This window comes from Pelodiscus sinensis, chromosome 20 (assembly GCF_049634645.1).
Source record: "Pelodiscus sinensis isolate JC-2024 chromosome 20, ASM4963464v1, whole genome shotgun sequence".
Lineage (NCBI taxonomy): Eukaryota > Metazoa > Chordata > Testudines > Trionychidae > Pelodiscus > Pelodiscus sinensis.
Genome location: NC_134730.1, coordinates 26,515,889 through 26,538,490, shown reverse-complemented (window position 1 = coordinate 26,538,490; position 22,602 = coordinate 26,515,889). Strand labels below are relative to the sequence as shown.

The 22,602-nt window shown below is 50.8% G+C and overlaps 1 protein-coding gene across 5 annotated transcripts in view; it reads left to right on the top strand.

Annotated features, from left to right (window-relative positions):
• The window catches only part of SLC39A11 (solute carrier family 39 member 11), a 309,601-nt gene that overhangs the window by 18,761 nt on the left and 268,238 nt on the right, over positions 1 to 22,602 (top strand). For 4 of the 5 annotated variants that reach the window (XM_075904010.1, XM_075904012.1, XM_075904013.1 and 1 more), the window contains 2 exons: positions 3,300 to 3,338; positions 15,678 to 15,836. In XM_075904010.1, the coding sequence (XP_075760125.1) occupies positions 3,300 to 3,338; positions 15,678 to 15,836 (198 nt within the window). Of the gene's footprint in view, positions 1 to 3,299; positions 3,339 to 14,525; positions 14,698 to 15,677; positions 15,837 to 22,602 lie in introns of all 5 variants that reach the window. The other variant, XM_075904014.1, reaches the window with a different exon arrangement.

Sequence of the window (22,602 nt, the reverse complement as noted above, 5' to 3'; positions counted from 1 at the left end):
CTATGTAACAGCTGAGATTTTCAGCAGTTAAACAGTTACTTAATTGCATCAATTTTAACATCCCTACTGCCTCTATTGCTCTGACTTCTGGAGGGGGAGAGGGAGTCTTGTTGATGATGCTGGAGGGTGGGTGTTGGTTGGTTTTAAACATACTCACATGACACACACACGCTCCTTTGTAAACCCAGCTTTCAGATGCCTCTCTAGGCATTTCTTCCACCCCAGTAAATATTTTCTGCATTTATTTTCCTCTGTGGCATGGTGGGGGCAGGGGACGAGGAAGGTCGGTCTTCATAAAGCCATTGAATGCGGCTTGGGGAAAAAGGATGCGGAAATGACAGCTGCTTCCTCAGCAGGCCCCTCTCTCTGGGTATGCACAGTATGCAGGCAGGTTATAGTAACAGAAAGGAGGCGGTACTCCGCCTGGGGCTCTGGGGCCAGGGTGGGAGAGAGAGCTACATTCTGTCCTGACTCCTGCATCTGCAGTGATATTGTTGACTGGGTTCCGGTTGCTTGGGAACGTTTTGTGGCTGGACGGGGCCGAGCGGCCTGTTTTGCTGGCAGTGGCCCATGAGAAAGAGACTCCTGCTGTGCTCTGCGATGCAAAGTGTTTTCGGCAAGGGAGCCTCAACTCTGGAGCGGCCCAAATTGGTTCCCCAGCAGAGCGTCCGGCTTGGGCAGCCTGCTATCTCACGCTTTTGGGAGCAAGGGACGAGCAGGCAGCTGAGAGAGACTCGTAGAACACTAGACCTGGAAGGGACCTCGCGAGGTCATCGAGTCCAGTCCTCTGCCCTCACAGCAGGACCCAACACCCAACCAGATCAGTGGCTCCCAAACTTTTTGGCATCACACCCCGCTTTTTGATTTTTGCGAAACCCTCACCCCCCCCACTTAAAAAAAAAAAACCAGCAGCAAAACCTGTTGAGCAAAAAAAAAATTGCTCTGCCCTTTTAAGAACAGAGCAGGCACTGCCCTTTTAAAGTGGCCATTTTGAAAACTGCCCCAGCCAGCCCAAATTGCATGTGTTCCTGCATCTGAGCAGACAGATGGGCTGGGCTCTTTCTTGAGGGGGGGAATTGATGGGAGGGCTTGGTCGCCTTGTGCCCCCCCCTGGAATTTTTTCATGCCCCCCAGGGGGCACTCCCCCTAGTTTGGGAACCCATGATCTAGATCATCCCTGACAGGTGTCTGTCTAAGCTGCTCTTAAATATCTCCAGTGATAGAGATTCCACAGCCTCCCTGGGCAATTTATTCCAGTGCCTAGCCACCCTGACAGGACAAGAAGCAATGGGCTTAAATTGCAGCCAGGGCAGTTTAGGTTGGATGTTAGGAAACATTTCCTATCATCAGAGGCCAAGGAGAACAATTTTTATCCCTCCTCCTTGAATCACCCTTTTAGATGCTTGAAAACCGCTTCTCTGGCCCCTCTCGGTCTTCTCTTTTCCAAACTAAACAAACCCAGTTCTTTCAGCTTCCCCTCAAAGGTCATGTCTTCTAGACCTTGAATGATTTGTGTTGCTCTTCTCTGCAACTGGACTGATGCTTCTCTGCCGCCGTGGTGTCCGTGTCTGTGAGGCAGGGGCAATTTGGTTCGGAACACGGGCCAGCTCCATGCGTTGGGCTGAACTAGCTGCGACTCAGCACTGGTCCTTGGTCTCCGAAGCCGCCTTCGGAAAAGCTGCAGGCCTACCTCAGTGTTGCCGTTGGCTGTCGTCCTGCTTTCCCAGCTGATTTCTTATTTAAGCTCTTCTGGGATGACTTACTGGGTAGTCTGCTTGGGAAGGGAGAGTCTCTGAGCGGTAGGATATTAACTTGCTCTCCGGGAGGAAGGGTGAATCACTCTGAGCTGCTAGGCAGCGGGATGTCCTGAATAATTGACAGCCTGTGCAGTAACACACTGGTTTCAGTGTTTGCTGGAGGCGAAGCAAATTTGAGAGAGAAGTGAAGAACCGCAGACCAAGATGCCTACCTGACGGAGGCCAGGCACAGCCTGAACTGTGGGCAGATTCTCAGGTGCCCCCCTTTCTATAGTACAGTAAAACTCCGATGGTCCGGCATCTGATGGTCCGGCACTCCTGATGGTCCAGCACCATCAGGAACCCAGAAGTGCTCCGGGCAGCTGGACCATTGGGGCTGCTCTGGCCCCGGCTTCTCCGATTCAGCCACTGCTAAAACTGACCAACCCGGCAGCGCCTCTGCTGTCCCCAATTCAGCGGCTGCTGAAACTGACCAGTGGCTGACTCCAGGAAGCCTGAGGCAGAGCTGCTCTGCCCCGGCTTCCTGGAATCAGTCCCTGATCAGTTTCAGCAGCAGCTGACTTGGGTACACCTGGGGCAGAGCAGCTGGGGGGCTGCCGAGTTAGTCCCCGCAGCGCTGAGGTGCAGCGCTGTGGGGACCAACCCCGCAGTGCCCCAGCTGCTCTGTCCCAGGTGTCCAGATTCAGCTGCTGTTGAAACTGACCAGCGACTGAATCCAGGAAGCCCAGGGCAGAGCTGCTCTTCCTCAGGCTTCCCAGAGTCAGCTGCTGATCAGTTTCTGCAGCGGCTGACTTGGGGACACCTGGGGTAGAGCAGCTGGGGTGCTGCTAGGTTGGTCCAGTAGCACCGCCCCTCAGCGCTGTGGGACTAACCCGGCAGCCCCCCAGCTGCTCTGCTGCAGGCATCCCCGATTCAGCCGCTGCTGATACTGACCAGCAACGGCTGAATCAGGGTCGCCTGGGGCAGAGCCGGACTATCGGAAGGGGGGGCTATGAGAGGTCTGGGGCGGCATCTCCCCCACCCCAGACCCCTCATAGCCCCCCCTCCTATAGTCCGGCATATTTGATAATCCGGCACCCCCGGGTCCTAAAGGTGCCATATTATCGGAAGTTTACTGTAGAACACTACTTAGGCAGCTGCGTAAGAGTCATTGAAGTCACAATGGGTTTTAAGCATGTGCTTAGAATTAACCCCATTAGAGGAAGAGGAAGGATGGCCTAATGGTTAGGGTGCCAGCCTGGGGCTCTGGTGGAGCAGGGAACTTGGCTCCCCTGAGTCTCTGTGACTGTGAGTGTGTCACTTAGTGTGTCCGTGCCTCAGTTTCCCATCAGTAAAGTGGGGACGGCTGCACTACTTCCCAGGGATGGGGTGTACGTTATAGCTTGGGAGGCATTGAAATATTACAGTAATGGGGGGTATGTAAGTACCTTAAAATCACGGCCAGAGCTGCTAACTCCCGTCAGCGCGGCTCTTGTGCCTTACGCTGTTGCGCCCTGTTTCTGTAGACAGCTGGTGAATTAAATGTCCTCTCTTCATTTCCAGAGGCGGATCCTGGACGGAAGCCTGGGCTTTGCTGCAGGGGTAAGTGCTGTGCCCCCTGGGACATCCCAATTTTGATCCTCTGGGCATGTTACCCAGCGACTGCTCATGTCCTAAGCTGTCCCTTTGCTTCCTCTGGCTGCGTCATCTCACGGATGTTTCTTGTATGCGGCCGAGATCTGATTGGGGAGGGATGTCCCGTGTCTGTGCCTCCAAGGGCAGGACAGAGGTGGTGCAGTGTGGGTGGATGCAGGTGTCGGTGTGGCACAAGGGAGGTCTTTTCACCGGTGTGTGTGTGTGTGTGTGTGGCCTTCACCTTCCATGCTGCTTGTCTGGATTTTTCTGACTTGTGCCCCATGGCTAGGAAAAGCGAGAGGGCTCTGATCCCGTGGAGACGTCCGCCCGTGGCGAGCTTGGTGTCGGTGTATTGCGGGGCGCTCACAAAGTCCTCATGGGGAGGACAAAGGGGCAGCCTTCCCACGATTGAGGTTCATGTAAACAGAACGTTGACGATGAGGCTGCGTGTTCTCACCCGACACGCAGTCATTCAGGGCACGGGCGGAAGAGCCGTGAATCGTGGCTTCCGCTGCATCAGGCCAGGCAGGGTGAAAACCTCCGGAGAATTTGCGTGAACTCGGAATCTCGTGTCCTGAATCGGTAAATGGCTGTCTGGTCTTCCGGCCGCTCGAATGGGCGTAAGCAGCTGAGCAATCGGCGTGGAAATGCCTCTGGCCCTCGGTGCTCAGAGGAAGCTGCTGTCCGTTTCCCATTTCCTCTGGAGCGCTGCCGTGCCTGCGCCAGGCTGAGATGCTGCCTAGCTCGCAAGGCACCGTCCCCTTTCTAGGAGGCACGTGGCAGTGGCGAGAAGCCTGCACTTTGCCTCCTGGCACAGGAGAGAGGGTCAGGACCGTCTGTTGCAGTGCATTCTGGGTGCGAAAATATGACACGTTTGGCTTTGAGGCCAGCCCACCGCTGGGTGCTGTCTTGTCTGGTTCTCTCCCAGAATGCTTTGGGGCCTGCCTTCCCAGCCAGTGGCGTAACAGGGCAGAACATGCAAACTGTTTTGGCCTTAATTCAGAACTCACGGCTTATCCCTCTGCACCACGCCTCTGTGGCATTGTTCTAACCGGGTGTGCGTGTGTGAACGATCGCTAAATGACCCTGCAAACCGTACGGATCCTGTTGGAGGAGTGCATATCCTGGATGTGTCAGCAGTGGCTCCTGGAGCACAGGAAATGCCTGTCTGTGTGCGAGGTGGTCTGAAACCGCACGCACCTGTCAGCAGCGGATATCTAGCGGCTTGGTTTTTCCTGCAGCCGTTAATCACATTGCTAATCGCAGACCCTCGGCAGGGCTGCTGGCTGGCGAGACCCTCTCGCTGGAGTGTGCTGCAGGGAAAAAGAAAATCAACTCCACATGGTCCGGGCTTCCAGATGACAATAGTGGAACCGACTGTCCAAAGGGCAGGGCAGGGTTGGGTTTAATTTGCTACTTGTCTGTGCTGAGCCAGGCTGGACAGAAGTTTGCAACCTGTGGCTTGTTCGCAGCTTGCTGGTGATCTGCAAGCAGCCAGGGTGTGGTTTCCAGCTGGTAAATCTGCCTGAGCAGGGTTATAAATCCATGAGGTGCTTTCCTGATAGTGCTGCCCCATGTTGCTAGTTAATGCCGTTGCCATGAGAAGGCCGTGGGGCGGCAGAAGGGGAGCTGTCTGCAGGGATTAGTAAAATGTGGTTGGCTCTGTAGACGTCTGAGAGACGGGGCAGCAGGATGTAACCCCCTCTCCCCCTGGAAAGGAGCCTTTCAGCTTTGCTGGCCCCTGTTGGTTTAAAGCCATGGTGGGCCACCTGCAGTCCATCGGCTGCTTTATGGGTAGGTAGGGATGTGAATGGTTAACCCGCGGAGGCTGGTGCAGCCCTTGTCCATGGCGGGCGTGCCACACCGTGGACGGGGCGCTGCAGCCTGGCTGCGGTGGGCGGAGCGGAGTCGCTCCAGCCTGGCCCCCCTACAACCCCCATTTAAGTGTTTAACCAGTTAAACCCAACGTTTAACCGGTTAACTGGTGAAATGGGATTTTACATCCCACCGTGTGACCCACCAGGCATTTTGTTTACTGTGCCCACATGGAGGAGTGCCAGATTCCGCTCGTTTTTGTACACGTTGTTCGTTTGCCGCCCCCCCATCAGTGCCAGAGATCATGTTTCTGTCCGGCTGAATCCCGCAGTGCCGTTATTCCAGCGTAGTGGCATAGCGCAAGAGGGTTTTTCTTGCGCAAGAAGGGGCCGTGTAGAGCCTCTTCCGCAAACTGGCGGCTCATTGTAGATGCAAATGAGGCTTGGCAATATTCCACGCTTAGCCTCATTTGCATAGCGCTGGCGCAAGATCGTGCCAGTGTAGACGTAGCTGCAGTGTCCCGGCCAACAGCAGGGCAGAACAAAGAGTGACGATGGGATGCTAAGTCTGCTGTGGAAAGTGGTATTTGTAGGGTAATATCCCTTTTCATAGCAGAGATACCAGCCGGGAGGCATGGACTCCGATCTCCGACCTGGCAGGTGGAAATGCAATCCTGCGGTAATGCTCTGCCCCAGCTAGCACCTTGTGTCTGAGGATCTGACAGCTCTGTAGTATAACCTCGTAACCCTCCGTTTGAGACCCCCTGCGGTAGAGGACAGTGGCAAATGTTGTGATGGAAACATATTCCTTAATGTCTGTGTAAACTAGGGATGTCCGTGTTTAACCCATTTAACCTTAGTGGGTGAGGCTTACCAGGTAGGGCGAACCTGTGGGGCTGCTCCAGTCTTGCAGGGGGCCCGCTGGGAATAGGGACTGCTCCGGTTGTCCGGAGCAGCCTCTGTCCACAGTGGGCCCGGGCACGCCGCAGGCAGGGGCTGCTCTGGCCAGGCTGGTGCAGCCCCTGTCTGCTGTGGGGTGGGGTAGGGGGCTGCTCCAGTCTACCTGGACTGGATCCTCCTCCCCTCCCCCCCCAAGATCCCTCTTAATTGCTTAATCGGTTAATCGGTGAGATGGGTTATTACATCCCTAATGTAAAATCTTTTGTGCAAAATCTGTGTCCTGTCGCTGGTGCATCTGGTGAAGGAGCAAAATAATTTCCTCCAATGGCTATCTCAACACAAGCCCTCGATGCCGTCTGCTGTTGTGCAGCTCTTTGTGGCTTGTGATAGTTTTGTTGCAAGGTGCCCTGTTCGATAGGACGCGCATGGATTTCTGTGTGGATTTTTCCCCTTTAGCTTGAAAGGCAGCGCTGCAGCCAGCAGCAGCACAGATGGAAAAACTGAGGCTTGGTGGTATTGGGTGACATGCTCATGGTCACACGGGGAGTCTGTGGCAGAGCCAGGGACAGGGCCATTTCCTGCCTACCTTTCATCGCAAGGACAATCCTTCTGTATAAAAGCAGCTGCTCGTGTGTTCCTGGACCTCGACAGGGTGCAAAAGAAGCACCAAGTCTGCCTGAGAGCGCAGTGTTCATGAGCCCAGATGCCTTTTGTGTTTTATCAAATAACAGTTCCACAAAGGAGGAGCACGTTTATTCATTGGCCGAGGGGAGGCTAACCGGGCCTTCTGGGCTGAGAAGGCTCCTCCCACGCGGCCTTGCTGGGCATGCTCCAACTGCAGGCCTGGTATAAAGGCCAGAGAAGCGGCTCAGTTGCGGATGACCTCCGAAGGGGAAGGAGCTGCTGCCGGAGCGCAGGAGCAGCCGCCCTGGCTTTGGGAGCCCGAAGCTCCAGCCAGAACCACCGCGCCGACATCAGCCGCCACGCCCGCTGCGGCTTGCAGCCAACCTGACCGCTGCCGCCGCGCCAACTGTTGCCACTGGACCTGCCCACACCGCTACTGCATGCACAGGTGGGGCCTACGCCGGTCAGGGTAGGAAGCAGCCCAGGGTGAAGAGCAGGAGGTGCCCTGGAGGGCTCAGCACGTTTCCGGGAGGACTCTCTGCCGAGCAAGTGGTGGGAACCACCCACTAATAGGGCCCTGGACTGGGGCCTGGCGAAGAGGGAGGGCCTGGGCCCCTCTACCCCACCACACCCTTACACCCCCCGAGAAGGGGCATTAGAGACTCGGCCGCTGGGCCACATTGACCCCCGGACCGGGGGAGCTAGAGACTGGGCCACTGGGCCACATTGACCCCAAGGGGCGTGTGGCACGCCAGCCCTGTGACCGTCCTCCCTGCACGGTCTGGCCTTTGGATTGGTGATCCTGATAGCAAGCGGAGCCGCTCGCTCCACAGTTACCGTGCGGTTCTTGGAGGCAACGTTGTGAGCAATCTCTGCGCAATAAGGCTTGTTTCTTCTCTTCAGCACCTCAAGTCCTTTGAGACCGTGGACCAGAAACATTCTGTATCCTGTGTGCAGTGTATGTTTTGTTTTCCTAGTTCTACCATAACCGATGCTGGGCATCCAGATTTGCCCCTCGGACCTCCTGCGAGCGCTGTTGTCGATACCAGTTGTGCTTGATCTTGCCGTAGCAATGCGACGGAGGGTGGACAAACTTCTTGGCTCTCTTCTTGGCAATCTTAGGTTTCACAAGGGGTCTGCGGGCAGGCGTGGTGACAGGCAGCATCCAGCGGCTACAAATCAGCTGTGACTTACCACGGCTGTTCTTTTGAATCCCTAACGATGTGATGCGCTGACCTTTCCGAATCAGCTAGAAACTTCCCCCGGACATCGCCGGCGTCAAGCTTGGGCAGGAATAATTTATCTTCTTCTTTTGGAAAAGCGCTGTCTCCTGCAAATCAGCATGCTGTGGGGAGGGCTTTGAAACCAGCATTAGCTGAGCACCAGGTGGTCTGCACGGAACCTAGAGAGAGACCTCCTCGCAGTAACCCTGCTGGAAGCTGGACTGAATTCCATCGCCATGCTGGCTAATAAGCCAGACTCGGAATTCTTCATTGCATCTAGCGAATGCCACTAACTGGAGCAAGGCGAGCTATTCATGTCTCCTGTTCAGCCTTGACCTGCTTCGTTAAGTGACCAGAGAAGCAATAAAGAAAGAGATTCATTTGCAAGCTCTCTTGAGTGGCTTCCTGCCCAGAAAAAACAGGACTGGGGAAATAGACTATTAAAGAAAACTAAGGATAGAGTGTTGTGCTATTTCTTAATCCCCCATTAAAAGTTGTTGCTTCAGGGTGCTGTTACTGTGATGTTGTTTTGACTGTTAACTGTGTTTCTGCTAAGCCCTTGTTTTTCCCTTTGATTGCTGATTGTGGATCTGTAATTTGCATTGCCTGCCAGCCCAGGGCTGGTCTGTTTTGGTTCTTGTTAGGTACCAATCCCCTTCCACAGCACATGCTTGTGCATTAAAAAGCCAAGAGCTGCTGGCTGTGATTGAGCAGCCCTACAATAATAAACCAATGTGGCCAGCTCCATTGTTCACAATCCGCTCTGACAGAAGCACTGGCCTGCTGGTAAAGCAATTTGTTCCTTTGGCCAGGATAGGAGACATCCCAGACATCCTATCTGAGCTCTAATCTGGGCTTAGGGGGCTCTGTCAGATGCCAGGAAGCCCAAGGGTTAAATCCATGGGGAAATAACATGCTGGAGCATCGTAGGACGATTGCACCACAGTACCCAGCTGACATGGATGTGCACACCTTTTCCGCACGCACGCACCAGTAAGGGGGAGAATTCCGTTCTGCAGTGCTAAAGGTCATTTGCAGCGTTCTCGCTAATTCCACGTGTGGAATAAGTTTTGTTATGTGCACCAAGGTACTTGCAGTTGTGCACCACCAGTAGAAACATATGCTGCTGGCTGTAGGTGCTCTGCTAATCATGGAGTCATAGACTACTAGGACTGGAAGGGACCTTGAAAGGTCATTAAGTCCAGTCTCCTGCACTCTCAGCAGGATCAGTCGCCATCTAGACCATTCCTGGCAGGCGTCTGTCTAAACTTCTCTTTAGAATCTCCATCGTTTGGAGATTTTTCAGCCTCCCCAGGCAATTTATTCCAGTGCTTAACCACCCTGACAGGTAGAAAGATTTTTCTAATGTCTAATCTAAACCTCCCATGCTGCAATTTAAGCCCATTGCTTCTTGTCCTATCTTCAGAGGTTAAGGAGAATAGTTTTTCTCCCTCCTCCTTGTGACACCCTTTTAGGTACTTGAAAGCTGCTGTCGTGTCCCCTCTGTCTTCTCTTTTCTAAAATAAACAAACCTGGTTCTTTGTCTTCCCTCATCGATCATGTTTTCTAGACCTTTAATCATTTTTGTTGCTAGAGTTGCCAGATGGTTTCAACAAAAATACCAAACACACTTGACATTACATCACAATCTACATTGCATCTTATTTAGAAAATACTGGACATTTCTGTTCTCATTTCTATTTTCTCAATTTGTTTCCCGAACAGAAAGCTCAAATATTGGACTGTCCGTTTCAAAACTGGACACCTGGCAACCCTATTTGTTGCTCTTCTCTGGACCTTTTCCAGTTCCTCCACATCTTTCCTGAAATGTGGTGCCCAGAACTGGACACAAGACTCCAGTTGAAGCCTATTTAGTGCAGAGTAGAGAGAAGAATTACTTCTCGTTTCTTGCTCACAACACTCCTATTAATGCATCCCAGAATCATGTTTGATTTTTTTTGCAGCAGCATCACACTATTGACTCATATGTAGCTTGTGGTCCACTATGACCCTTAGATCCCTTTCTGCAGTGCACCTTACACCAGGGCTACTCAATCTGTTTGTTTGTGGCCTGCAGTGTGGTTTGGGTTTATGTGGGCCTCAATGTGCGGCCTGCGAGTGAAATCCTTTGAACATGGCCTCCACTGGAAACAAGCTCCACAAGGACGAGTCAATGTAATGGTCTTCTGTTGATATGTGTTTCAGTAGTTCAATTCCTGGACTGTCATTGCTCATGAGAAGTGCTGTCATATGGGTGGAAATTGGGTAAATATTGCATTTTATTAATATAAGCAGAAGCCAGTTAAATGGGGCCTGTGTGTTGTGTAGTCTTGCCTTAATCTTTGAATTCATGCCCATCAGTGTGAAAAGCTATTTGCATATATTTGCATATATATTTGCATGTATATGCAACCACACTTAAGTTGTGGCCCCCGGCAGGTGGTATTAGTATCAATGTGGCCCCCAGGGCTTCTAAAGTTGAGTAGCCTTAGACAGTCACTTCCCATTCTGTATGCATGAAATTGATTGTTCCTTTGTAAAGGGAGTACTTTGCATTTGTCCTTATTGAAATTCACCCCGTTTACCTCAGGCCAATTGGCCAGATCATTTTGCATTGTAATCCTATTCTCCAAAGCCCTTGCAACCTCTCCCAGCTTGGTATGAGCCACTAACTTTATAAGCTTCCTCTCTATGCCGTTATCTAAGTTGTTGATGTTGAGCAGAGCTAGTACCAAAACTGATCCTTGAGGAACCCTATGGGTGCGTCTAGACTGGCAAGAGTTTGCGCAAAAGCAGCTGCTTTTGCGCAAAAACTTGCCGCCTGTCTACACTGGCTGCTTGAATTTGCGCAAGAGCACTGACGTTCTACTGTAAGAAATCAGTGCTTCTTGCACAGATACTTTGATGCTTCCGCTCAGGGATAAGCCCTCTTGTGCAAGAATACTTGCGCAAGAGGGCCAGTGTAGACAGGCACCTTAATTTCTTGAGCAAGAAAGCCCGATGGCTAAAATGGCCACCGGAGCCCTCTTGCGCAAAAGCACGTCTATACTGGGCATGGATGCTTTTGCGTGAAAGACGTCTTTTGCGCAAATGCATCCGTGCCAGTCTAGATGCTCTTTTGAGCAAATACTTTTAACGGACAAACTTTTCTGTTAAAAGTATTTGCGCTAAATCATGCCAGAGTAGACGCACCCTATTTGTTATTCCCTTTCAGCATGCCTGTGGAGCCATTGATAACTACTTTCTGACACTGGTTATTCACCCACCTTATAGTAGCCCCATCTGGGTTATATTTCCCTAGTTTGTTCATAAGAAGGTCATGAGAGACCATGTCAAATGCTTTACTAAATTGTAGGTATACTGCTTCTACTGCTTCCCTCTTAGCCGCCGGGCTTGCTATCCTATTACAGAAAGCTATCAGGTTGGTTTGACACGATTTGTTCTTTACACATCCATCTTAGCTGTTACTTATTACTTTATTATCTGCCATATGTTTGCAAATGGATTCCTTCATTATTTGCTCTGTCATCTTTTCTGGCACAGATGTTAAGCTGACTGGTCCACAGTTTGCTGAGTTGTTCTTATTTCCCTTTTTATAGATGGGCACTGGATTTGCCCTTTTCCAGTATTCTGGAATGTCTCCCGTCTTCCATGACTTTTCAGAGATGAAACTAATGGCTCAGATACATCCTCAATCAGCACCTTCAGTATTCTAGGATGCATTTCATCAAGACCTGGTGGCCTTGAGGACATCTAACTTATCTAATTTTTAGTTCGTTCTTTTCTTATTTTATCTTCTGACCCTACCTCCTTTTGTCCAGCATTCACTATGCGAGGCAGCCAATCGCCACCCACCTTCTTGTTGAAAACCGAAATAAAGAAGTCGTTAAGCACCACTGCCATTTTCATATCTTCTGTTACGGTTTTTCCCTCTCCAGTGAGTAACGGGCCTGCTCGCTCCTGGGCAACACCTGAATCTCTCCTTGGTGGCCAGCCCAGTTCACAGCTTACAGGGAACACTGGTCACTTTCTCCCGAAACACAGAGGAGATGCTGACCTTGACTTTTTGAGCTAAGTCATCTTGATGTATGAAGTGGGGCATGATGAAAATTGTTTTGAGCTCTGACCTCCTATTGCATTTTGTTCAGTGGATGGAGGGAAGAAAGGTAGAAGCTAGTTCTGTTTGTCTGTCTGTCCATCCATCCATCCCTCCTTCCCTCGTTTTCATATACCCTCAGTCTCTCGCTTTTGAAGTGAAGGCATGGAATAGGGAGGGGGTCCAAGTTAGAGGTAAAGAGTTCTGATTCTCAGTAATGGTCCACCCCATAGCCTTGCCTTTTTTGGCCTTGTGTTGCCAGTTTTTCAATGCTGTGATAATTTCTGATCCTCTTGGTTCATGTCACTAGTCTTTTGTGTCAGAGGAAGGCTTCTAGACTGGTCCATATGTCGCTTGAGTCTAGGGGAACTTTCAGTCCTTGTAGGAGGATAGTCTGAGTCCACTGCTTTTGGAGAACACACAGTACATGATCGAAAGGGCTGCAAATGGCTGGTGATTTTTTTTTTTTGACCCCTCGTTTTTGAAGTGTGACACTTGGGACATCTAAAGAGAACTGTTTCCCAAAGGGGGGGGGGGGGTGCTTGTTGTTTTGGGAAAGTCAGGCACCTTTTAAAGATATTTCAGCACCCAAAATCAGCAGTGACTCTTGTAAAGGCAGGCGTGAGCATCCCAAATGGCATCTCATGGTCTTCCGAAGAGATCATCTCATTTGCGGTGTTCTTGCCCGTTCGAGCTGGGATTTCATCTTTTGCTCTTGGTCCTAGCAGAGGTGCTGAAACAATTTTTGGGTTGCGGGTGGTGAGAGCCATTCAACCAAACTATAAATGTTGTATATGATGGAAACTGCTTGAAGCCAGGAGGTGAGGCAGCTCCCCTCTCCTGTCCCCCGCTCTGACCCCTGCATCCTTGGTAAGCACCTCTGGGTTCCAGAGTATTTTTAACAAAGCTTTGATAAAAGATTTGATTTTACCAATGGCCCTCTGAAAGATGAATGGCAGTGTCCTCTGTGCCTTGAGGAAGGATGACCCAGTGGTTAGGGCACCGGCCTGGGATTTGAGAAGCCAGGGTGCTGTTCTTTGCTCTGCCACAGACCTCCTGTCTGACCTTGGTCGAGTCACTTATTAGTCTCTCTGCCTCAATTCCTCACCTTCAAACTCAGAATAATAGCACTGCCTTGCCTCTGAAGGGGGTTGTGTATATTGAAGGCTGAGCCAATTGGTTGCCATGGTGATAATAGGGCCTTAGTAACCATGAGGGGGACATGGGAGATGGGGTTTTTGTTAAGTATGAAGGCTCTGGGACATTGTACGCTCTGAGGGCTTGAACCCGAGAGAGTCAGCGTCATAGGCAGCCCAATATTCCTTCTCCCCTGGCCAGGCTGCGTTGGGTTGGCTGTCCTCAGCACGGCGGAAAAGGGGAGAGCTTTAAAGAGCAACCGACTCGTCCGGCGCTGAACGGTCCCTATCCGGGCTAGATGAAGCTCTGTTGGGAACAGGCCACGCTGAGGTCCTTTGCCAAGGGCAAGGCCTGTTCATGGCGTCTCGGCACCTTCGTGAGGTAAACTTCTTTCTTGCCACCCCCCCAAAAAAAAGGTTGGCAGGTGAAATGTTCCGTTGAGTAACTCCCTCCTTCCCCGTTTCCTTCAGAGGAAGGAGCCCCCCCCTTGCGAGCTCTGTGTCAGTCGTTCAGTACGTTGTGGGAAATTGCCGGTGCCGTTGAAACCACAGCAAGCAGCCTGCGATCTGGTCTCACCTCAGCCCTGTGGTGTGGTGACAATGCAGTGTGCTGCTGCTTAGCAACCCACCGGTGTGGCTGTGGAAAGGGGTGTGTGTGTGTGTGTGTGTTTACAGAGATAGCTAATGCAATGGAAAATCCTGCTGAAGACAGGGCCTGGAGGACTGCTTTTAACTTGGTACCCAGTGGCCAGGTCAACCCTCTGGACAGTCGCCTGGAGTTTGCTTTGGCTAGTTCCACCGAGGGGAGAATTACAGTGTCTTCTCTCCAGAGCTTGGGAGACATCTCCGGGTCAAGAACTGGGGTGTTCCCCCCCGCACGCGCACACATACAGTGGTCCTTCTGTGACAGATTTCTTTGGCTAGAAGGAGGCTCCTGATGCTAAAGAAGTGGTTAGGGAACTTGCCTAAGACTTGGGAGACCTGCATTTAATTCCTCATGTGCCGCAGTCTGTCCTTGAGACCTGGGGTGAGTCACGTGGCTGCTCTGTGCCTCAGTTTCCCCAGCATCAAAAGGGAACTCGTCTCTACCTGCCAGGAGTGTTGTGAGAATCAACTCATGCAACCTTGAGGTGCTCAAAGAGCGTGTTATGGGCAGCCATAGAAATATCCAGGAAAGAATGGGCAGGGGAAGGTTTGGATGACCGGTTAAAATGGGTGCGTGGCACAGCCTTGTTTTTAGTCTGGCTCTGGGAAGCCCAGTCTTTGCTAGGGAAGACTGGTGCATGCTTGCCGCCTCACTTGCATGGAGTGATTGGGCTAGCCAATAAAACAATCCTCTCTTGGGCTTTGCTTGTTCTCAGGCTGGCAAGAGACCCCTGCGACTCCCCCAGCAAAAAGGCCCTGGGCTGCCAGAGACATCGCACGGCCTCTTTTCCTGCCACTCTCCTCGCACTCCTCTTCCTCTGCCGCTGCTGCTGGGCTTCAGAACAGCCAGTGGATTTATGGACTTGATTCCATCTTGGCTCCGGAGCAGTGAGCATCTTTTAATTAACTTCCCTGAATTAATGTTGTTTGTGTCCAAGGCATTCTAATGCCGTGCCTGAGCGTACGAGGGCCAAACAGCGCTCTTAATTCAGTGGCGGGCAACCTGCGGCCAGCAGGCCGCTTGCGGCCCATCGAGGTTCTACGGTGGCCTGCAAGATGCTTCGTTTACCATGGACCACGTGCGAGGTTGCCAGATTCTGCGGGTTTGCACCCATATAGTTTTTTCCCGACTGGCATTACTAAAGTGATACATACGGAAAGCCGGGGCACCTGAAGTGAGGGGCGTGTTGACTGCATACAACAGTGACTGTGAGAGCCGCGTGCTCCCTTGGTGCCCATAACAAAACTTGTTCTGCACGTGAATGGAAAAAATTAGACTCTATTGGTCAGCACCGTAGACTATTAAAATGAAGAATGGGCAAACGGGGTGCATTGAGGGTCACCGTGTGTCTCTACAATGTTCATTTAATGTCTGGTGTGTTGTGAATCTACTGAACAATCTGAAGTGAGCACGGTGAATCCAATGAAGGGCGTTTGCTCTTTTCCTCCTGATAGAGGAGGGTGGTTACGTAACCAGGAGGAAAGGGTTTTTTTGGGCAATTCAGGGGTTAGTTGGGGAGTGTGGGTTGCTAAGGCGGACTGTGGTAGTTGGAGGAGGTTGGGATTACACAAGCGGATTTGTGGTTGAGAGGCAGTGCTGACACCACTGGGACTATGACGAAACTCTTGGTGTGGTAGCACAGGAAGCGTGGTCCAATGGCAGGGTCCCCAACTGGGCATCAGGAGACTGGCTTCTCTGGCTAGCTCTGCCACTGATCTGGTGTGAAAATTTAAGCTGGTTTTCCCCCCACAACCTTTGGCCTGAATCTTTATTGTGTGTATATACAGCCCCCAGCATTTGAGGGCCCTGTTCTCGAGTGGGAGCAGTCCCATAACAAGTCTTAATTTGTCGTGTTCTCTGTCCTTAGGTCATGCTAGCTGCTTCTTACTGGTCCCTCCTGGCTCCTGCTATTGAATTGGCTGAAGGTTCTGGGAATTTTGGAGCCTTTGCTTTCTTTCCGGTAGCTCTCGGCTTCACCTTGGGAGCAGCGTTTGTCTACTTCGCCGACCTCCTCCTCCCACTGCTGGTAAGTAACGGTCTGACAGTCGGTTTTCTGCTGGCAGTGGTCTCGGGCTAGTCTCCCATCCACTGTGTGTGTGTTGGGGGCTGTGGGCTGCCGGAGGCCTGTTTCTAGGGATGCGCACGTTACTGCGTGCGCAAGGCGCTTAAAAGTTGCAGCTGAACACCTCATTTGCTCATGCTCCCTCCTGCCGTACCCTAGGCAGGAAGAAGAGATCTGCCGTCCTACATCATGTGTTGTCTTAGCGCAGGGGTGGCCAACCCATTAAATGACGAGAGCCGAAAGAGCAGCGGAAAAAATTCAAAGAGCCTCACCAGAATCTTTTTTTGAGCAAAAAAAAAAAAGGGGGGGGGGGGGGGGGAAGCGCTCGCCACCAACCCCCCAGAGGAGTTGAGCAAAAAGGACACTGCCCCTTTAAAAGACAAGGCTTTTTGGCTGCTGCCGTTTTGAATCGCCACTCCGGACGGCTCCCCTGCCTCGGTGAGCACAGGGAGGCTGTTTCTAGGGGCGCGGGGCGGCTTTGCGAGCCTCACTTTAAGGGGGGATGAGCCCCATGTGGCTCGTGAGTTGCGGGTTGGCCACCCCGGCTTAGTGGATTGACGCTGCAGCAATTGATCCGTCGGCTCCAAGATCTGCCAGTCGATCCCGATTGACTGGTTGGTGACCACTGCTGCTGTAGACTGTTATCAGGTCCCCTCCTCTTCCTCCACCCCTCCCCCCCTCCCCCAAGGACTGAAGATGGCCCGTTTTTTTCCCCATTTCTTCCCAATTGGGATTTTCTAAACTTTTTACCATTTTTGTTTCTTTCCTCCCGACTCTTGTCAGTTTGTCCATCTGTGCTGAGAACTGGAGCAGCAGTCCTGCCGAGGCCTCACCAGGGCCCAGTAAAGTCGGAGAGTCGCCTCTCATGTCTTACGTACGCTGCTCTTGGATGGCCTGCCCTTGTGTATTCCCAGCCCCCTCCACCCATCACCTGACTGCACTGGCTTGGAGTTTCCCTCAGCCTGCTCCCCACAATATTTGGGGATCCCCAGGCGGGGGTTTGCTATGACAGCTGTGCTCAGTTTATTGCAGTGTCGCCAATCCCAACTGTTCAAAAATCCAGACTCAACCCTTAAAAATCACAAGGTTCTTATTTTCTCCCCCCCCCCCTTTGCCTTCTTTTTTCTGATCCTTTAGGGCAGTGTTTCTCAACCAGTGGTACGAGTACCCTCAGGGGTACCCGAGAGAAGTCTGGGGGGTATGTCAAGAAAACGGAATTTTTGTTTGTTTTACAGCGCTTTATAATTTTTGTACTTTACACCCAAACATTTCATCGCCCGCCCGGCTGCGATTAAATTGTGTAAACAATTGTGTTGCAAGTGTAGAAAAAAATGTGCATCTGAAAACTGTAGGTACTGGGGGTACTTATTTTTTTTTTAAAGGGGATACGTACAATTTTTTTTTTTTTTTTGAGAAAAGGGGTACTTTATTAAAATAAAGGTTGAGAAACACTGCTTTAGGATGCACTTGAGACATGATTCCCAGTTTTCTCTGCAGCCACGAAGCTAGGAACTTATTTATTCAAAACAAAACATCCAATGTTGTCATGTCATAACATGACTCCAAGAGCTGGGGCTTTGAAACGCTGAATGCTGGGAGTCGCGAGAGATGGAAATGCTGCCATTATTACAGCTTCTCTCAGCGGCTGCAGGGGCGGAAGCTTCCCTGCAGTAACGCAAAAGGGCTGGGTGTTAAAAACACTGGTAACCTTGACTTTGCTAGCTGTCTCAAAGAGCTCTTAAAAAGATACGTGCCGGTTGTGTCTTGCTAGTGCTGGCAATAAAGCATCATGTGTGTTGATGTTACTCCGTGTTTTGACTAATGAAGTTAGATGGATTTTTTTTCTTAATGCTCCCATCAGTTTCCATTCTGGCAGAAGCCAGATAAAAGTCAGTTTCTATCCAAGATGTAATGAAACTGCATTTCCTGGGGATTCTCTAAGCTGGTGTCTGGGCTGAACGTGGCTTTAGGCCACAGACATGAAAAGTACCGTCTCTTTCATTTGTTTGTTTCTATAACCCGCAGCAGTTTTCTAAACTGTTTAGGTGAGACCTTAGTGGCAGTCCTGAAATTTAATTTGCAACATTGCCAATGCCAGTGCCAGTCACGACTCAGTCTCCCCAAACCCATGAGATGAATTTTAAAAAAATCACTGTGTGTGTGTGTGTGTGTGTGTGTGTGTGTGTTTGCAGGTGAAGGAACATGTAGGCTCATGTTCGCACAACTTGCTTTGCAACTACAAGGGCAAAGAAGTGTAAATGGCAGGGGAGGTGGTTGTGTGATCACATGACTCCAGGAGCAGTGGCTTTAGGAATATCACAAAATATAAACAACAATTCTTGGACAATTGCAAGACTTGGCAACTCTGGTATCTAATGAATGCTTCCCGTGTCCTTATCAGATTTTTCCCCCTTCTCATGTTGGCCTGTCTGACTGTCTGTCATAAGAATGGCCAGACTGGGTCAGACGAATGGTCTGTCAAGCCCAGTATCCTGTCTGCTGACAGTTGCCAACCAGATGCCCCAGAGGGAAGGAACACAAAAGGTAACCCTCATGTGATCCCTCTCCTGTCACCCACCTCCAGAGAAACAGAGGCTAGGGACACCCTTCCTACCCATCCTGGCTAATAGCCATTGATGGACTCAACCTCCATGAATCTATCTAGCTCTTTTTTTGAACCCTGTTAGTCCTAGCCTTCACCACATCCTCTTGCAAGGAGTTCCACAGGTTGACTGTGAGTAAATTGTCACAACCGCAAATGCCAATAAACCTTGCAGAGCTTGTCTAGGGAATGAGATAATGGGTTTGTTGGAATCCCCATTCATCTCCAAATTCGGGGATGATGAGCGGTCTGGACCAAAGCTATCAATTCACCCACCCCTCTATCTAAAAAAATATCTCTAATACAAGAGTCTGTAGTAGTAAGGATGAGTTCTAGGATGTACTGTGAATAGGGAGAAAGGGTGGACTTGTGGATAAGGTAGCGTACAGGACTCAGGAAAGCTAAGCACAATTTGTCACTCTGCCACTGACTCGCTGTATGACAGTGGGCAAATCGCTTAATTTTCCTGTGCCTTGATTTCACCGTCGGTAAATTAGTGCCTCTGAAGTGTTGGATCGATACATACAACTAAAGGCTCCACGAGCCCCCCTACGTTAACGTGTGAGTTCTTTAAACTTCCATTGGCAGCTTAGTTCCGCTCTGCATTTGTAAGAGGAAAGTTACCAGATTGTCATGTATTTCAGTGAAAGCAGCATTGTCCTGCGGTGCCAATAACATTGGGTTGGGCATGTCCTGGTATCGGGGATGTGAAAAGCAAACCAGCAGAGAGCCCAGCTCTGTCACGCAACCCAATGAATGTAATCAGCTCGCTTTTGTGGCTCTTGCGGGGCGGAGGTTATCACCCTTAAACACCCGTGCTTCACTTAGACCCAAGTTTCAAAACAAAAGACTCCTGCCTGTATTGGTGTGTGCAATAATTGCCTGTCATTATAAGGCACTGAAGGGACCTTTTAATGTGTTTGATCAGCTGCCCGGGGTTCATGTTCCCCAGCAGAGAAAGTAAACAGCTCCACCGTGCAACCCAATTCTTCCCCGTGTCGAACGCTTTTCTCTGCCTCTTGGCACAGTTTCAGATAGGGATGTTAGATAGCGTTTCATTAGTCGTGTAACTGCATGCGTTTTAGTGGTTGCACCACTATGCACTAGTCCTAGGGGGCAGCAGCTAGTGTGCTCCCAACCCCCCCCCCCCCACACTCCTGGGGAGTCCCCTGCTACTCTGTGCTGCTGCCTCTCTATCAGAGGCAGAAGTGCGGGGTGGCAGGTGGGAGCCAGGTTAAAAACCAGCTTCCTTTGCAGACCGGCTCCTGCCTGCTGCCCTGAGCTGTTGCTTCTAATACAGTGGCAGCAGCACGGGGTGGCAACAGCCCCTGTTCGTGGGGATCTTGGACCGCTCCCCCCCATGGGCAGGAGCTGCTACTGTGGAGCAGCCTCTGTCTGCAGCAGGCCCGGGCTGCCGCGGACAGAGGCTGCTTCACAGTAGCCTCCCCTGCCCCATGCTGCTGCCCCCATGCTGCTGCCTCTGTTAGGAGGCAGCAAGGGCGGGGACAGCTGGGTTGACGTAGCTGGCATGCGTGGGAGACCACTTAAAAGCCGGCTACCCGTGCTTATGGGCTCCCGTCTGCCCCCCTCATCTTCCATGCTTCTGCCTCTCTATCAGACGCAGCAGCGTGGGGATGGAGGGAGCAGCAGGTCTGGTGCTCGTGGGGAGCTGGCTTTTAAGCTTGCTCCGCATGGGCACCGGCTTCTGCTTGTCCCTGCTTGCTGCCTCTGATACAGAGGCTGCGGGAGGGGGAAGGGGAGAATGCATGTAGTCGACAAGATCAACCGATAAGCCCCGGCTTATCAGCTACTCATGGAGTCGGCCACATGTATTAACAGGTGTGTGCAAACATGATTCTGGGATGCGTTAACAGGTGTGTTATGAGCAAGACACGAGAAGTCATTCTTCCGCTGTACTCTGTGCTGGGTAGGCCTCAGTTGGAGTATTGTGTCCAGTTCTGGGCACCGCATTTCAAGAAAGATGTGGAGAAATTGGAGAGGGTCCAGAGAAGAGCAACAAGAATGATTAAAGGTTTAGAGAAAATGAGCTGTGAGGGAAGACTGAAAGAATTGGGTTTGTTTAGTTTAGAAAAGAGAAGATTGAGGGGGGACATGATAGCAGTTTTCAGGTATCTAAAAGGGTGTCATGAGGAGGAGGGAGAAAGCTTGTTCATCTTGGCCTCTGAGGATAGAACAAGAAGCAATGGGCTTAAACTGCAGCAAGGGAGGTTTAGATTGGACATTAGGGAAAACTTTCTGCCTGTCAGGGTGGTCAAACACTGGAATAAATTGCCTAGGGTGGTTGTGGAATCTCCATCTCTGGAGATATTTAAGAGTAGGTTAGAGAAATGTCTATCAGGGATGGTCTAGATGGTACTGGGTCCTGCCATGAGGGCAGGGGACTGGACTCGATGACCTCTCGAGGTCCCTTCCAGTCCTAGTAATCTATGTTGATATCCCTAGTTTAAGAGGCTCCCATTTCTCGGGAAGTTTTGATTTGAATCCAGTTAAAATAGCAGCCAGGACTGAACTGAGTTTTGGCTTGTAGTCGATGTCTCAACGCCGTTTGCATTTCTACTTAGAGGGGTGGACAGGTCCTTCCCTTGGAGGTCTACCAGGTTGTATGGGTTAGTATAATGGCTTAATGAGTAGTAATCCTGCAAGGGCTTGATGGCACTTGTTCCCAATACCTAGTGCATGCTTTTCAGGGATCAGGAAAGGATGTCGATTCTCTCCCCTCCTCTTCCTTCCATTCTGCTAAATTGGGGAAGAGAACCTCCCCCCATCCCCACAAAGCATAGGACAGTGTGCTCTGTTGTTGTTTCTTATTTATATTGTTGTAGCACCTCCTAGTCCCAGTCATGGACCAAGGCTCTTCGTGTTGCTCTGCTGGTGCTAGGAGCTGTACAAACCCAGAACAAAACACCAGTCCGTGCCCCAAAGCGCCTGCAGTCAAAGCAAGGCCCTCGTTCTCCTCATCGTAAAATAGAAATGCCAGATGCAGGGAGTTACCGGAACCGTCCGGGTAAAAAGAAGGAATAAGCACCCTTGCTGATCTGATTGTGTGTGGAGTCAAAGGTCTCCCTGCATGTCTGTCTTTTCAGGAGCAGGGCTTTCGATTGCTTTGTGGGGAGTACAGCTAGCACAGAGACATGGTGGCAGCGAGAGGATGGCATGAGGGGACCGCGGGGAGTGACTCACTTTAACAATGTGTATAACTGTATTATTCCAATCAAAGATTTCTCCTCTACTTTTTTGATGGGCCAGTGACATCCCTGAAGTAGTGCCCTTGGATTTTAATGGCCTGACATGGGAGTAAATTTGACTCAGGGTTTTCCCCATCTTTTGGATTAAAATCTCCCCGCAGGGCTTTCATGCTCAAGCACCTGTCGGGCTGAAGTTACTCTAATTTACTCCGGGCTCCTCAAATCCTTGGGGGAGTTGGTTGTGTTAACACAAAAAAGGGTGCCATAACAACTCTAACTCAGGAACCAATCCATGCAACAAACCTCAGTGCCAAATCTGCCCACATATATACACCAGCAACACCATCACAGGACCTAACCAGATCAGCCATACTGTCACTGGTTCATTCTCCTGCACATCTACTAACGTAATATATGCCATCATGTGCCAACAATGCCCCTCTGCTACATACATCGGCCAAACTGGACAGTCCCTACGTAAAAGAATAAATGGAAACACATCAGATATTAGGAATGGCAACATACAAAAACCTGTAGGGGAACACTTCAATCTCCCTGGACACACAATTGCAGATCTAAAGGTAGCCATCCTGCAGCAAAAAAACTTCAGGACCAGACTTCAAAGAGCTACAGTTCATCTTCAAGTTTGACACGATCAACTCAGGATTAAACAAAGACTGTGAATGGCTCGCTAACTACAAAAGCAGCTTCTGCTCTCTTGGAATTTACCCCTCCAGATCAGCTACTAGAAGTGGGCCTCATCCTCTCTGATTGGATCCACCTCGTCATCTCTAGCCTGATTCTGGCCTGCATATTTATACCTGCCTCTGGAAATTTCCACTCCATGCATCTGACGAAATGGGCCTTTGCCCACGAAAGCTTATGCTCCAACACTTCGGTTAGTCTATAAGGTGTGACAGGA